At 36.5% G+C, this 17,801-nt stretch overlaps 1 protein-coding gene across 1 annotated transcript; it reads right to left on the reverse strand.

Annotated features, from left to right (window-relative positions):
- Positions 1-2,989: 2,989 nt before the first annotated feature.
- Positions 2,990-16,639, reverse strand: LOC125809563 (uncharacterized). Its single transcript, XM_049489148.1, has 14 exons — positions 16,215-16,639; positions 15,831-16,110; positions 14,817-15,109; positions 13,013-13,189; positions 12,197-12,931; positions 11,998-12,092; positions 11,861-11,911; positions 11,636-11,724; positions 9,061-9,657; positions 8,879-8,953; positions 6,211-6,281; positions 6,061-6,118; positions 3,794-4,064; positions 2,990-3,705 (listed from the first exon to the last, which is right to left on the reverse strand). The coding sequence occupies exons 1-14, from the start codon at positions 16,622-16,624 to the stop codon at positions 3,065-3,067; spliced, it is 3,843 nt and encodes a 1,280-aa protein (XP_049345105.1). The 5' UTR covers positions 16,625-16,639; the 3' UTR covers positions 2,990-3,064.
- Positions 16,640-17,801: the final 1,162 nt, after the last annotated feature.

The following is a 17,801-nucleotide window of genomic DNA, read 5'->3' on the forward strand; positions in this document are numbered from 1 at the left end:
CTCCAAATTTACATTCATTGTTAATGCAATACACATGCTCTTGTGAGTTAAGAAACAAATCTTGCTAAATTCTTACTTCAATCCACACGGGATTCGACCCCCACTCATAGTTGAATAATTATTTTACAGTAGTCGCTTTGTTAATTGGAAAGTTGTCTTGGACATTATAATATATAAATATTATGATGGGCTAAGGATATGGTTATATTAATTTCAGTCTAAAACACTAAGGGATGACCCAAAGTATATATTAAAAAACAAAGTGAAGTATCTCAAACTGAAACACGGTCATACATGCTGAAAGACTAGAGTCCGCGGAACAGGACATGCACCACTTGGACTTCGTACCTCAGGTTGATGATTGAGAGTTTGGGGAGAAAATTTGATGCAATGATTTTTCAATGCACAGAGAAGAAGACAAAAGGTGCAAATCCCCTACTCTAATGGCCCTCACGTCGCATATCCCTATTTTACAAATTCATAGCTTATCAAGTTAAAGCAGAGCCAAATCGAAATTATGATTTCAATTCTACTATTATAAATAGGTTATGATGACGATGTTTTTGAGGTTACACACTACCATTAGAAGTTAGGCACTATCGTTATAATAGAATATTCATCATTCTTTGTTGCAAACTACTTTAGAATTGGTCTTATGGTTAGTTACTACTTTCTTATAAGATTATTATGGAATGAACAAGATGCTCTTGTAAGAGTTGAACTAATCAAAAGTTTAGTTTACTTTCTTTCATCTTAATGTTCATTAGTTGTTTAAATTACTTTTATTATTATTCACATCTAGTTATGAGTAGCTAAATCTTATAACTAGGGTAATGGAATTTAAAGTGGGGGTAAATATAATGAAATCTCTACATTAAAATATTCACATGAAGGGGTAATCATTGTGTATTAAGGTTCTTTCATAATGATTATTTTTTAATAATTACAAATATTAAGAACTCGATCATGTTCTGATTAGCGTGACAAAAAAAGTTAAGATTAGGAAAGAGAATCATTGACAAGGATTTAGGGTTACCAATTTCCATCTAATAGTTTGAGCTAGATATAGGATAGATAACCTGAGGCATATGATGAATGCACAAATTAATTCGGCACCCTAGTGTCGGCAAGGAACTAGGGTGAAATTATCTTAATTGGGCTGAGGCTTTAGGAGACCAATAGATTCGTCAGTTTTGCACAGTAAACACACCTAAATGAGTTGATAGTAAATTATTTGTTTGAATTTTGATATCTAAAAACCGTAACTCTAGTTCGTATTTAATTCTTGATAACAACTACATTAATATAATTTAGTTAATAATTCTCCTTTTAACACCTTCAATTAAAATAGTAGTGTCATTAGTTTGAATTTCATTTGCAAATTATAAAGTTCCCTCACTCTTTGTGAGATTCGACCCCAACCTTGGTCGTTTACTATATGTTGACATGGACCGCTTTATTGTCATTTGATAGTGTAATTTAAGTGTCATCAAACTCGTATATTTATGGTAGTTGAGGTGAAAATATGTCATGCCCTATATTTGATTAAAATAAGATTTATCAACATTCCCTATTTTGTGGATATCATACTATGCACATGCATTTACATGAGATCGATTATGAATAAGGATTGTGCATGCAGAGATCATCCGTATTGCAATCGTTTTATGTTTATGAACTGAACACGTGAAGATCGTCCGTGCAAATAATTAATTAATTTTTTGATAATGCGTTGGTATCGTCCGCACGAGCATGTAAATACCATCCGTGCTGGTACATGAAACTCTCTAGTCCTCCATGGATCCCAATTATCAAACAGAGAAAGTGGATGTATGTCACATTTTGTCAGTACGGTGCATTCTCATATTGATTTAATGTTAAATTATAAATTATATATTAAGATGGCTATGGTACTATTTGACTTGATACATACATCTGATACAACAAATGTGATATTATTAGTGGTCTAACTGATAGTTTTGAAAAAAATACTTGTTTTAATTTTCATAATGAGGTGATGTATTTTATAACATAACTATACTAGTGGAAAAAAATGAAAATATTTCTCATTATTGTGTCTAGAAAGGGTTAGTAATCAAAGTTTGCCAAGTACACATGTTTTTCATACCCACTCTATACTTGCTACCTCATTTTGCGTACAGAAACTGAGTCGAGCGACCATATGGGACCATTTAAAACTTAATTCAGACAATACACATCTTAGAACTTACACAAATACAGATCAGAAAATTATGGCTTTTAGACAAAAACCATACCTCCATCCACTGATGTAATCTGAATCCTGGTTTGAGCTAACAAGTGTTCCATCAAAGCAAACAAATGCAGACTAAATCTATCATCATATTTCAAGTCATAGCTAAATTAAACCAAATACGATGATATACAAACATGAAGAGCAATGTCCCATTCCCATGATAGTTTGTGAAGATCAAACCAATGCTTTAACATTGCAATTTTCTGACAGAATAATCTCCTACAATCACACGTAACAGAATGTATAGAATTGGGAAAATGATAAACATAAATGAAAAAACAGGAAAAAGGTCACCACATAGCATTCCCTAAAACTACCACAGCATAGAAGCACAAAACAAACCTGAACTGTAAAACCTTACAGAGACCGATATAGCCACCATGACCGTTGAACATGTAGAGTAATAAGACAAATAAACAGAGCAGGCAAACATTCGAGAATGGGATGACTTATAAGAAGTGATCTTATTGAAAAATAAAAATCTATATACAGAAGACGTTCCCTGACCTGTATTTCTAAATCCAAAGTACAGTGCTTCTACGATACTATGACTAGGGTACTGGTTGACCATTGTACAAAAAGATCTTTACAGTCAAAGTCATCAACTTATACGAACAAAACCCTTCTCCTCCAAGGGTTCACTCAAAAATGTAGCAGTACACAAGTATCCCAAAGAATATGCAGCCCTAATTATGGACTTCAAAGTCACACAACCCACATGTAACTGGTGGTAACAACAAGGTTTCTCCAGTGAAAGATAATAAACAGGAATATACATCAAAAGAAGCTTCAAACCATCATATTCAAGTCTGACAAATCATCCATTGGAATCTCAAGACCCAAGAAGTCATGATCTTGTAATCCGTCATCATCAATGTTCAACCATGAGCCTATGTCCTGTCCCTGACCACCAAGATCGTCAGGGTCACCTAAAACATCCATTCCTGGAAGTTGCAGGCCGGATAAGTCAATGGGATCCTCTAGTTCCTCCAGGTTACAATCAGTCCTAGCATTTCCAGTGCCAGTGGCACTCGTACCACTTGATTTAGCTGTTGAAGATCCTGGCAATTTAGGCTCCGACATCCTGCCAAAAAGCCCATTGACAGAGGTGGATAACTGAGCAGTTTTCTGCTTACCTTTTGTCTTGGGCTTTCTTTCTCCCTTGACATTGGAAGAGGCAAGTCGACCAATTTTGGTTGTTCCATTGCGGGATAATGCCTCTCTGCCACTTCCTTTTCCTTCTCGGTCTCTCTCACTTCTCTTCCCTTTTGCACTGCTTAAAAGTGAACCACCTATGCCTGAAGAAATACCAATGGTAGTACCAAGAACATCATCCAACTCCCTCCGCTTGACCCTACTTACTTCAGAAGGCAAATTGACTTCAAAGGATATGTCCTGTTTCAGCGATGGGCTCTGCTGTGCACCCAAAGCTGTAGAAGAGACATCACAAAATTATACGACGCATTTTAAGAGAGTGTTATACTAATTAACACTCTTTGCTTCAGCATTAATAAATACCTGAAACTCTAGCTTCACCTGAACAGCTGGATGTGTTGATATAAGATTTTCCAGCTTCGCCATCAGTGTTCGAATCTGTTTGTCCATCACTAAGGCGGGATATCCCAGAAAGGAATATATCCTTGTACAAAGGCTCACTGAAACAACTCTTTCTTGTCTCCTCAAATTCTTGGCATCGATGGAAAGTTCGCTTGACAAAAGCTAAGGCAGCTTGCTTGGCCATTTTCCCGCTAGCGCTCTTCATCCCATGAACATTTGGACCCCAACAGCTCTGTCGAGGCAGAATCATTTCAGTTCAACAACTTCAAGATTCAAATTACATGATTTAAAAATACAGTATCATGCTTCACACAGTCCTGAAGTGCAGTACAGCAATATGTACAATTATGTATATATCTATCAACAATGATACTATTAGCAGCAAAGTTACTTGCTGTCTTCATAACTATTTGAAGAACAAGAATGAAGGAAATACAAATATAAGCAGAAAGGCGATAAAAACTCTGGTGGGCTCTTCTGCAAAGACACAGACCGAGCACATTGACAGAATATCAACTTGCACAAGAATAATACATGTAGGGCACAAGAAGTTACAAGTATTAAAATTATAACTTCAACTTCCTGATTTCTCTTTGGGGATCAAAACTAGATGAACATGGCAATCAGCTTTAGTCTTAACACAAGTTGAAAAGTAAAGACATAAGTTTAAATAAGTTACTGAAGCTACCATTACACAGTAACAGTTCAAGCTTTTTATCCGGAGAGACAATAAAAGAAGAAGATCAGCAAGGATCAAAATAGAAAACTATTATCTTGGTAATAATAGTTTGACCATATTTCACATGACGGAATCTTGATTTATCATTCAGCAATATGAAATGAAAGTTCACACCATAAACAAATTACAATATATCTGAACTCTGGTCCCTCAAAGTAGAGATAAGGGGTGTGTTTGGTATGATGGAAAATGTTTTCCAATTTTCTCATGTTTGGTTGGGTTAAACGTTTTGGAAAATGTTTTCCAAATCAACTCATTTTCCTCAAATTTAAGGAAAATGGCTTCCCTTCAAAACTTATGGAAAACATTTTTCAAATCTCTCTTCCAACTTCCAATTAAAAAAAATTTGTTAAAAAAATCAATTTATTTTGTCCCTACCCTCAAACTAGCCCCCCAACCACCCCCCCCCCCCCCCAAGAAAAAAAAATTTTAAGTTTGTTTTAAATTCAATATTTTTACCCCACCCTCACCCCTACCCCCTACCACCACCCCTCCCAAAAATATATTAAAAGTTGTTTTTAAAAGATATTTCTAATTTCAATTTTTTATTTTTTTACCCCCCACCCCCTACCCTCCCCCCCAGCCCCCTATCAGCCCCCACCCCCTTCAAAAGAAAAAAATTTAAGTTTGTTTTTAAAAAATATTATTTCATTTTTTCACCCTTACCCTCGACCCCCCTACCCATTCCCCACCGGTGCCCTACCATCCCCCCCACTCCCCAAAAAAAAATTTAAGTTTGTTTTTAAAAAATATTTTCGACTTCAAAATTTCATATTTTCACCCCTACCGAGACCCCCCCCCCCCCCCACCCCGTACCAGCCCCCCCCCCCCCAAAAAAAAAAGTTCCAAGTTTGTTTTTAAAAAATATTTTCGACTTCAAAATTTCATTTTTTCACCCCTACCCTCGACCCCCCACCCACCCAACCCCTACCATCCCCACCACCCCCCAAAAAAAAAATTTAAGTTTGTTTTTAAAAAATATTTTTAACTTTAAAATTTCAATTTTTCACCCCTACCCTCGACCCCCCACCCACGCCCTACCAGCCCCCCACCCCCAAAAAAAAATTTTAAGTTTTTTAAAAAAAAATATTTTTAACTTCAAAATTTCAATTTTTCACCCCTACCCTCGACCCCCCCCCCCCGCACCCCCAAAAAAAATTAAGTTTGTTTTTAAAAAATATTTTCAATTTCAAAAATTATTTTCTACTCTAGTAAAAATAAAATAAATTTTTCAAAAACATTTTTCATTCATAAATCAAACACAAAAAATCTTTTCCGAAAAATATTTTCTACTCACCAACCAAACATGAGAAAATAAGTCAAAAATCAACTTGTTTTCCAAGAAAACATTTTCTAGGAAAACATTATCCATGGAAAACATTTTCCTTCATACCAAACACACCCAAGTAGTAAGCTACATTTCATCCCTTTCTCCAAGGATGTAAATCTAAAATTTAAGAACAAATATTGCTTAGAAGATTCAAATTACCATGTATTTTTCGTATGTCATTGCAACCAGTTTATCAAGAGCACGCTGTTCGAACTCCCTATAAGACAAATAATTTGAAGTTGTCACAACAATGAATAGTATTAAGCAACTGTCAAGGTTAGGCATCTGAAAGAAGCATAAATTGTGTACTTCTCATGAAACTCTCTCATCTCTGTAGATGAATTTAGCAGTTTCCCGAGCATCCTTTTCTTCTTAGGAACCTGCAGAGTAAGCAATCACATGAGTGAGGCTCCCAATAGAAAAACCAATTGCTTGAAAAAGTTATAACAATAAAGGAGATCAAGCCCCTATTTATTTTAGTTAAAATTAAGATGTCCAATTTTGAACTTGTATGATCATTATGAAGTTTGTCTCTAATAGTAAATAATTAAGATTTCTTGTTCTCTTAGTGTTTGAATTGATTATTTTCTTTTGGCTGAGTAAGTAACCTTATTAAGATTGGAAACAACTCCCGTATACAAAAGATATACCAATAGGTCGAGAATCTACATCAAATACGAAAGAGACCCAATCATCAACACAAATTGGAATCATAAGGGTGCACCAGAAGCAATCAAAACAAAAGGATATTACTCAAATGTACAAAATCATTTTCAATCCTCTCAAACATTCTTCTATTTCTCTCCCTCCATATGACCCACATAAGAGCTAGAAATCAAACCACATGATTTATCTTTGTTTAAAATCTATATAAATAATAATTAAAATATTGGCAAAATACATAGGTAGGCCCTTCAAGTTATCCGGTTAGACATTTAAGCTAAGCCTATGACCTATTGAACACTTGATCTATGCTCAAAAGGCGCCTATTTAACACAAGTTGAAGTGTGTATTTCACTTGTCATTGACCAGACAAGTGCAACCAATGAAAATAAGACAATTCAAAAAGAAACTTCAAATTAAAAAAATTAGGGGAGAGGAGTTAACGGGAAAACAATTCCAGCAGGAGGTGACCTGAGCCGTTTCATGGCAAATCGAAGCAGCTCGGTAACAATCCCCAAGTCAAGATTTGAGAGTTACGAAGGAATGTTGCCGGAACAACAGAGATTGACAAGGTCTTCATCGTGTTGTCTAAAGAGGGAAGAGCTTCCAGAGGATCCATGCGTGCAGATACATGAAATGAAATGGAAATGGAAGGAATCTAGGGTGGAAAGACAATGATCTACGTCGAGAAGGAAACGCTCACCTTCTCTTCGATCCCAGACGTTATGAGAGGCACAACCAGTAAAGAACCAAATGAAATCAAGGTAATAAGCACTGGAGAAGAAGAGGGTAGCGACGTTGGGTAGGTATAGAAGGAAGGAAGGGCACCTGAAGCTATTTGAGGGTGGTCTTCAATATGGTGATGCTGGGGTCTCGAAGGGACATCCATGTGGAGAAATATTCATCAAAGAATAGAAGCAGATGAGTTGGATTGAAAATGGTCAGAAATTAATATTCTGGTGAAACTTTTTATTTTTCAATATTTACGTGCTCAGGTTCATGTGTGAGACATGCCCCCTGCCATGTCACAAATGGGTGTTCAACGGACACATTTTAAGCACCAAATCAGGTGTTCAATAGGTCATAAGCTTCATTTAAGAGTCTGAATGAAAAATCTGGCATGGTGCTGTAAGAACTTTGTTTAAGGTCCTCTAAAATATTATATCCACAAGATATTAGAGAAACATTAATTTACATGGTGCTGGAAGGACTTTGTTCGATGAAGCACACCTGGCAGTAGGGGGGTTTGGGGGGGAGTGACAATGAAGGTGGCTCATTTTGGAGGCTAACAGTGGAGGTGCTTGCCGCTGGTGGGTGTGCAGTGCACCTGGCAATGGTTATTGTACAATGGTGGTTGTGTGGTATAAACTGGTGGTGATAGCCGTGGCCCGTGTGATAATAGTGGATAGTGTAACGATAAAAAGTCACCTTCACATGAACTTTTAGATTAAGCATCTTACTCTGTACAAGATTAGACTTGGATGAAACAGACCTATTAAGAGCAAATGAGTGCTTGTAACAGAAGAACTGATAAAAATAAAAACAAATGCACTTAGAGGCCGTTTGGATTGGCTAAAAAAGTAGCTTTTAAGTTAAAAATAAAAAGTCAAACAGAAATGACTTTTAAATCAAAATATAAAAAGTAAGGGGAGACCTAATTTTGGTTTTTGACTTATTTAAGTCATTTTAAACTTATTTTAAGTCATTTTTCACCTTGTCAAACACTTCCTAACTTATTTTAAGTCATTTTTGACTTATTTTAAATTTATTTTTTATATTTGTCAAACACTTCCAGAAGTCAAAAACTGACTTAAAAGTAGGTTTGACCAACTTTTAAGTCAATCCAAACACCCTCTCAGTGGGGTAAGATTTATTCAAATCTAGGACTCTATTAAGTGGAAACAAACTGCCTTATATCATTAAATCTGATTGCAACAAATAAGATAAAGCACAAATGTAAAGATAGAACACAGAAGCTGATAGTCAAAAATATTCTATGAAGTTCAACTACAAACGCCTAATCGCTCGTGAAAAATATAGATAGAGACAACCAAGATTCACGCTTATATGTTATAACATCCAACCTCATAAGAGGAGGAAGCATTCAATCCCTTCTCATTTAGGATGACAGGATGCATGAAGTTGAAAAGCAAACTCAAGTTAACTCAACGAATCAAGGGGAGCAAAACGAAATGCAAGGCAGACAGTGACAGGCAGAGGAAGAGAGATTCTTCTTTAGTTTATCCAAAAAACAAATTTAAAAAAAAGAAGAAGAAAGATTCTTCTAAGATACAGAATTCCAAAAAGTACCAACCATTTCCTGGTGTTCCTCTCGCAATTTACTGATCTCTGCACTGATCTCTTCATTTCCAGACTCAGCTAAATCAGACTACATGGAAAATAAGGAATCAGCAAAACAAGGAACTGTGAACTCTGAGAAGATATAGCACAAAATACACACCACTAATCCAACATACTGAAATTCCACCAACCTACCTGCAGATCTGGATATACTCCGATACAGTGGATCTCCAGGAGAAGTCGCTCATGAATTGACATCTCATCATACTGATACTCGGAACAAACAAAGCCAGGCACTGTTCGGTGTTCTCGAAGTAGACCATTTTGGGACTGATCATAGCTTGAAAAATTCCCCACTTCTAAGGTGGATGTAACATTATCAGCCTTAATGTAGTCCAAGTTATCAATGAAACACCCATTGGCAACTATCCTGAATCCATTAGAAGCACAGTATTGGGACATGTCACTGCTATATAACATCTGTGCACAGGAGGTATCGGATTCTGAATCCATCTCCATTTCAAATCCAGATCGATAAACATTGGAGTTAAGGTCTTCCTTTCCATTGCAATAAAGCTCTTCAGGTACTAAAGCAGCCATCATCCTTTGGTACAAGGAAATGCTCTCGGGTTTACTTTTTCCAGAGGCTACATGTTCTGAGGTATGATCAAAACTCTCTGTTTCATTTGTCTGTCCCCCAACATCATTCAACCCAAAACCACTAATTAAACTGGAAGCATCAGCATACATAGGCACAGATGCTGGTGCTGCTAGATCAGTCTTATGATTTATCTGTTAAGAAAAGAACAATAAAGATTAGTATATATCGGAAAAAGTTATCTGTAGAGGCATTATTTTTATATTAAGCAACCATGGCATTGTTTTACAGTATTAAATGGTTTGCATAATATAACATACTTTTTATTGATCAAGAAAATTCATGAGTCCTATGTAACTGTTCTTTTTCTTTTTTGACTGAGAAATCTGTGGGGCAAGTCAACCTTTAAGACCAACTGCAGCCTTCAAAACCTGGTGAATTAGTTTGCATGGTGTGGGGCTATGTTACTTTATATAGGTCAATTTCAAGTATACACTGATAACTAACTGCAAGACAATATGGAGGAACCTATCACATGTTGCACAAAATAAACTGCAAGCTTGTGCACACGTTCATCACCCAAACAAAAGAAAAAGGAAACATGTGATTTCAAATTGAAGAAACATCTATTTGCACACACATAAAAAAAAAATAATGGGGACAAAGAAGCTTCTAGCAAGATTCTTGGCTTGGTCACTCTCCCCTCAAGGAACAATTTCCCAAACTCTACAATGTTCCTGCCAACCCCTATGCGGTGATTTCAAACTTCAGAACTTACAAGGTTGGGACATCACATTCAGGAAAAACTGCAATGTTTGGTATCTAGAGGGGGTATGTTCTCTCTTATAGCTTTTGAGCAACTCCTCCAACTCAGGTCAAGACTGGACTATCTCTTGTGGATGGGACAATCTAATTGTCAATGGAACATTCCAATCATGCTACTCAATCTTAGTGTAGAAGTGAGTGACTATCTCATCTGAAAGTTTAAGCTATGAGGCTTAAACCAAGAACCTCTACCTGCTCTAATACCATGAAAATAAATAGATCTTGAGTCTTCACACAACCCCAAAAGCTAGTTGATGAAGTGAGAATCGCCCAAACCATATAAAGAGAGCGCAACAATTCCCCAACCAGTATGGAACTTACCACTCCTCCGCATCCCCAACACTGGGACAAACAATAACAGGGGTTGATCTAGCTCGGTGTTGTCAAAAGTGCGCTTAAGCCCTGAAGCGAGGATCAAACGTGTTGAGAGCATCGCGTCGCTTAATGCACGCTTCAGCTCATCATCAAGGTTCTAAGGCATACTTTTCCTTGCTAATGAGTCTCTTCTGAAGAGGCAACACTAAAGAATTAATATTTCACTTTATCATAAAAAAATTTCCAATTTTTGTGTACATATAATTGGCATTCATGATTATTATTATTAATCTTGGAGTAAACATATATTTTTATGATTTTTCTCTCTTTGCGCCTTTTTTCATTAAAACCCACGCATTATTTCCCCAACGAACCTTACAGATTTTTTGACTGGCCCCTCTTTTCTTATTCAACTTCTTATATTTATGCCTGATGACAAAAGATAGCTAGAAGACCTGAACTTCATTGCTTATCCAGTTTTATTTTGAGTATTAAAAGGAATACCAAATGAGAAGATGGACGTATACTACTATCCTTCTTTCTCTGCTATTACAAAAAAGACTACTATAGCTGTATAATATGAATAGAATACAGTACAGGGAAAAAATAATTGTCACAAGATATAGCAACAAAACCAGCCACCACTTGACTCAACAGAGAAAAGTAATATGGAGTGGAGTGAGAAGAAGAAAAGTATATATCTCTATGGAACTAACATGCATATGTGATAAGAACTACATAAAGGACTTCCAGATTTCTTTGTTTCCTCCACCGAAAGTTATGCATGCAAATAGTCATACCAACAATTTCCAGTTCGCATAGCAGCACCCAAAAAAGATACTATTGATGTGTTAAACAATTGGCATGGCAGGAAGACAATCTTGCCATCAATTATCTCACCATTACAACGCCCAAAAGAGTTCCTCATATATTCTAAGTATATTAATATACACGAGTTTGAAAAAAGAAGATGAGTTGCCCATATGCTCATAAGTAGATTAATACACAAGTTTAACAAAGAAGACTTTTCACCTGTTGCCTCAGAAAGGCTGTGTCTATTTCAGATATAAAACGAAAAAGTGGCTCCATTTGCTTCCAGAATGAGTTCGAAAGGGCTTGAGCTGCAATAGAAATAGGATCACTAAGTAAGATTTTTTTTAAAATCAACCAATCAATAAATAAGTTAATAACAGCAGGTTCAATTAGTGACACAAAGATAGATGCTTTCACAGAAAAGCATGGTGGCTGATGGTGTACCAGTGTTGGCAACAGCACTTGCAGCAGCCAGTAGCTCTTCATGGCCATCATCTGAATATATAACAATAAAAATTAACAAAAAAGAAGATAGTCATTCAGCACCTATAATAATCAAGCCTACATTGCTTCTACATTACCTAGAAAATCCGCTGCAGCATCCATCGTTGCATGCTTCTGTCGTTTATAAGCCCTACGATCAGAGAGCTTTCTTGTAGGTGGTCTGCCTCCCTTGCTGCAGAAGTAGTTGCATAAAATCAAGAACAGTTACTCTATTGCACTAAAAGGTAGCAGAAAAGGCATACCAGCCATCACATTGAAAATGAGTGAATGTTCAACCTTTCTGTCTTATCCAGAGAATGTCTAGAGGTTCTAAGTTGTTTTGCATTTCCAACATTGCCAAGCTTTTCAGCCATCAACGGCATTAGGGACCTAGCAGATGTAAAACCTCTCCCACTCCGCCCTTGCCTGCGAATACCATCTCCAAAGTCTTCTCCACTTGCAACCTTACTTTTCCTTGGCAGTAGAAGCAATGTTGACATCTTTTGTACATTCCCAGCTTTCTCATCCACTTCATCAGACCTCTTGCTCTTGTCTTTAGACTTGATTTCAGTAGCTCCTGATTCCTCAGTTTCAGATACAGCAGGAGAGAAGAGATCACTTTTTAACTTTTGTTGGGGGGAAGGGCTAGACAAGCGCCTCTCATTACGCAGAACATCACTTGTGCTATCCAGGGTGGAGATTTCATCATTATTGGGAACAATGGGAAAATTGTTCCTTCTGGCGGGTCGAGAAATCTTTTGGGGCCTTTGGCCGGCCCATTGAGCAACAGGTGGTGATGAGGACCTTGTAGAAGGGTTGCGCTTTCGATTACCTGCCCCAACAGCAGATGGAAGTTTGTTTGTGCAATGAGAGATTTCCCAATCATTAGCAGCAGCTGCCCGCTGAACCGGAGGAGACAATTTTGGTGCAACACCTGAACCTGATCGTGGAGCCCTAGTAGCAGAATTCAATTTTGTGCTCGATGTAGGGCTAGGTGATGTAAATTCTTCACTAGTAGCGGCCTTCATTGTACTGGATGAATAAAATAGATAAAACGTATGAGGAAAGTAAGAATAGGAGGAAAAGAATACCTAAGGAGAGAGATCACCATACTTGTTGACTGTTCTGAGATTCACCCTTTCTTTATCTGAACCAAGAGGACGATCTCTTCTATCTGGGAGATGAGTATGGCTATCTTGGTCAACCTTAGACAAGGCAGAACGCATGCCTAAGGTAACTTGCTGTGTTGCAATATCAGTTTTTCCAACACCTCCAGGAGTAACCCCAGGTCTACTTGAACACAACGAAGATCAGCTCAAAATAAAAGAAGTGTTCTCTAAACATAACAAAAGAATTACATTTTAACTAATTATTATGCATTCACAAAAATGATCCTGAATCTCAAAGGAAAAGAAGATTTAAATGGGCATCAACTAATTATTGTGTATCCCTGAAGTAACATATTTGCTCACATCCAATTATAACTCTTCTTTTTTCAATCTGTAGATAGTTATGATTTGTCCTATTACATCTCCAACAAAAAAGATACTTTCTTCTATAAACTCACAAAACTTGTCTGACTGAATTGAATACCTCCTAGTAAGATAACCAAATTGACTTTCTAAAAGAAGTACTCCCTCTGTTTCAAAAAGAATGACCTAGTTTCCTTTTTAGTTTGTTCCAAAAAGAATTACCCCTTTCCTTTTTTGGAAACACTTTTTTTTTTGAGAAGGTAACAGTCTTGTATTATATTCCAAAAAAAACCAAACCTGCCACAACTTGTTACAGGTTTACTAATTACAAATAAAAGGAGAGTATCAGGAAGATCTTCAATCCTAAATAAACAAAAATTACAAGGTGCCTAAAGCATTCATTACTTTAACTTCAACTTTCCACGTGGCATGTTTAAGGCCACAATATTAAAGGGCATTTTGGTACATTTGACATAACTTTAATTCAGAACCACATGATTAAAAAGTCTTCTTTCTTTTCTTAAACTCTGTTGCAAGTCAAACTAGGCCATTCTTTTTGAAACGGAGGGAGTATATTTTTCGTGACCTTGTTGCTCAATACTTTACTGGCAACTAAAGAGCATGTGCAACATCCAAAATTCACCATCTATACATCTTCAACTGAAGCCTAAGAATCTTCAATTTCTTCAACATCAATACCAAATAGAATATGATGCATGATGTGACACAATCATGTCAGAAATGGAAAAGTTACTTGTCATAACTTGTTAAAGAAACTTCGAGGATCAATATGGTTATGCCTCTACCATAAAGCTGGCAGTTCCATGCATGTGTTAATTTTATACAAATCAATTTCTTTAATCAAAACAAAACTAAGGTGAAATTGAAGAAAATGGAATACATTGAAAATAGAAATTTCTATGTCCCTCCTTTCCTTTTATCTCCTTCCAAGATTCTCCACTCAATCAATATTTTCTCGTCAAGTTCTCCACACAATTTAGGTTTTGTAACTCTATTTATAAACATTTGAATTACTTTAGCCACTCATATCCATCCTGGATTCATGAATCTTATAAATTAGATCATGAAGGATCCAAATTCAAGGCCTACCATTACCCCAAAAGCAAAAGATAGGAAGGGCAAGAAGTTTCAATTTTACTTACCATTGAAGGACTTCAATTTTTTACTTAAGAGGAGTGTCCGGATACCACTACTTTTCTGGACCTACGCACTTGTATAATTAGTTACTGAGAGGTAGTTGTTGAGATAAAAAGCACTTCCCAACTTTAAATCAAGCATAGCATAGAAAAGTAGCCTATTAAAATAACCACAAGTAGCTTGAGGACGTCTACATAATCCTGGAAAGAAATAGAAGAAATGACACAAAAACTTGAACACATGCTTTCCTCTGAGTTTAAATTCAACATTGACAGTTGAAGCACTACCTGAAGCCGTGGGTATCAGTGAATCTTGATCTGCTATCACTAGGAAGTCGTGGCTGCACTCCTTGCTTTGGTTCCCTGTGGCCATCAATAGGTTTTGACGTCAAGGAACTAGTAGCATCTGGTTTAATTCCAGAACGCTTCTTTTTCATCCTCGACTTCTCCCAACCCTCTACAGCAACAGATGGAGTATGATCTTCTCCCTGACTTATGCTACCATTTGGAAACCTCAGTAACTCCCTATCTCTATCTATGTTCCCAGCCGGCCTTGTGGGAGTGTTTGCCCGTACATCAGGCTAAAATCAAAAACAACAAATCTGTCAGTTTTGAGAATGTTATGCCATGTCCAAGCATAAACTCGAATGAATGAATGGATTTAGGTGAGGAAGCATGTAGCCTAGCAAAAGATTAGCATCAAGTAAGGAAAGCGCAATATATCATATATATTATGGGAAAAAGATATGTTTACAGGATACTTCAACAGCAAGTATCTTTGTGGTTGCATATATGTTTGGACAAAAAGGGAACTATTTGAAACACTTCCTAGTAAACTCTGGCATTTCTTTCCACGAACATACAAAAAAAGTTTTAGCAAGGAAGAAAGATTCTACATCAATGCTCAACAATATAAAACTACCATTTTTTCCTGAGACAAGTATCCAACCACATCAGTTCATTTGTTAGTGTTAACCAGCAATTTAGCAAAAAAAAAGAAAAAAGAAGATCCAATCTTAACGCTCAACAATATCAAAGCTTCATAGGTAGTTACAGTGTTAACCCACATTTAGCTGATCTTACCCAGTCAAGGAGCAAAATTAAGGAAGCTAATCTTCTAAATGAGTCAGTCTTCTAGCTTACTCAGCAATACTATTGCAGGAACAGGAGAAACACAGAAGATTGCAAAGAGAAATCTCAACCAAAGGCTGGCAATGACAAAATACCTCTTTTTGATGAGGTAATGTAAATTAAATACCCCAAAAGTTGGTACAAAAGGATACAAAGAAATCATGAACGAACCCTCATATCCGCCATAGACGTTCGAGTTCGTTTGCTTGGAACAGCAGTTTTAACCCTTTCTTCGGACTTATGTTGCTCAAACTCATAACCACTGGGAGAAGAATGACCCTGTATACTTGTTTTACCAATGCCTGTCCCTGAAACTGATCGATCACTTGGAAAAAATGTCATGGGTCGGTCATTTGATAAGGCATCAGACCGAGATCTCTTCCTTGATGGAATGCTTGGAAAGCATTTGTTGAGCACAGATAAAGATTCGGTGAATATCTTTACACGTTCCCTGATATTTCAAGGATTTATATGAGTACAATATCTCTTAAGAACCTCATTCCAAGTTGACTAGGAAAAGCATATAAGAGAAGAAGACAGTATCCAAATAAGTACCTAGCTTTAGTGCAGCTTTCACGAAGACCAATCTTGAGGCGTCTGGCCTCCTCCACAGAGGGAGAAGTGAACAGTTTGGCTTTAGAAGACACCAAAGGAGAATCCTCCACTGGGACTCCTAAGGTTAAACTGGTAAGGCGCTTGAAATCAATAATCCGATTAAGCCTGTGGTCGGTAACCATAGCTTTTGGATCAAAACGTAAGCACTGGAAAAAGTTGAGTGCATCTGTACGTGTTACTGTTGAAGTAGTTGTTGTCATGTTTGGAATTGGAAGAGAAGATAAGATTGGATTGTCCATGTTGTCACGGAAGCGATCCAATGAAGCAGTAGGTGCACGCTGACTAGAGGCGTACAATGGCCTATCTGGACTAGTAGAAGATAGATCAAATTTGGTAGATGCTGCTGACATTGCATCAATTTGCTGACACTCTTTGTGTAACCCACCCAGAGAAGAGAGCTGTGCATGGCACTCTGCTCATGAAACACAACTCAATCTCCTAATAAATGTGTGGGGAGGATACCATCATGAAACCCACTCCACAAAAGTAATAAAATTTTGAGTTCAGAGGAGCTATGTTGTTGAACTTGTATAATTTTCTTTTAATAGACTGCAGTTACTCATACTTTTTCTTCACGGCATTCATCAAGTGGCAGACTCAAATTCAACCTTAATTCTGCTTTCCACTTTTAAATAAATAAATAAAATATAAACTGTGATCAAATACCCACACTACTTAGTTACTTCATCATGCTCCTACACTTTAACTTGAACAAAAAATATTACATATGCTTTACCTGGCAACTTTAACTGTAACAAACAACCGCCTTGGATAGGAAAAATCTGAAATTAACATAAAAAATTAAAGTAACTCAGGGTTCAATTAGGGTTTTAAAAAGTTCGATTTTTCTTTTCTGTATTGTAATTAATAATAAAAATCAATCAAAAGGAATACCGTACACATTCAAAATCAAAATGAATATCTGAGATATGCACGAATGAAATGAATAGAGAAAATTGATTACAGGGAAGGTCGAAAGAGTCGTTGATCGGTGGAAGGAAGCCTCCCCGGTCACTGGATCTCTTCACCCGCTTTTTACTTAAGCCCAATAATGAACTTTATCTATTTTGGGCCTCCAGCCCATTTATTTGGAAATACATTCATTACAATATCTACTCATACATTCATATAATTTAATTATGACAAATTACATAAATCACATACTTTTTAAGGCAAAATTATAATCTATTTCTTAAAAGTTTATAATTATCGAAATCTCTCAAACGGATACAATAATATAAGCGTTGATACATTAATCTAATGTGCAAGATACATTAATCGTTAAATAAGATACATTACATTTTATACATGATACACTAATCTGATGTACATTTTATACATGATACACTCATCTGATGCGCGAGATACACTAATCTGATGCGTGAGATACACTAATCTGATGTACAAGATACACTAATCTGATGCGCGAAAATGAGGAATTTTGGAGATTTATAAAACTTATAGGGGATAATGGTAATAAATAAACTAAAATGCAAGATTTCTGTAATTTTTCCATTTAATTAATTA

The sequence above is a fragment of the Solanum verrucosum genome, unplaced genomic scaffold (assembly GCF_900185275.1).
Source record: "Solanum verrucosum unplaced genomic scaffold, falcon-dt-bn FXZP01000193.1, whole genome shotgun sequence".
Taxonomy (NCBI): domain Eukaryota; kingdom Viridiplantae; phylum Streptophyta; class Magnoliopsida; order Solanales; family Solanaceae; genus Solanum; species Solanum verrucosum.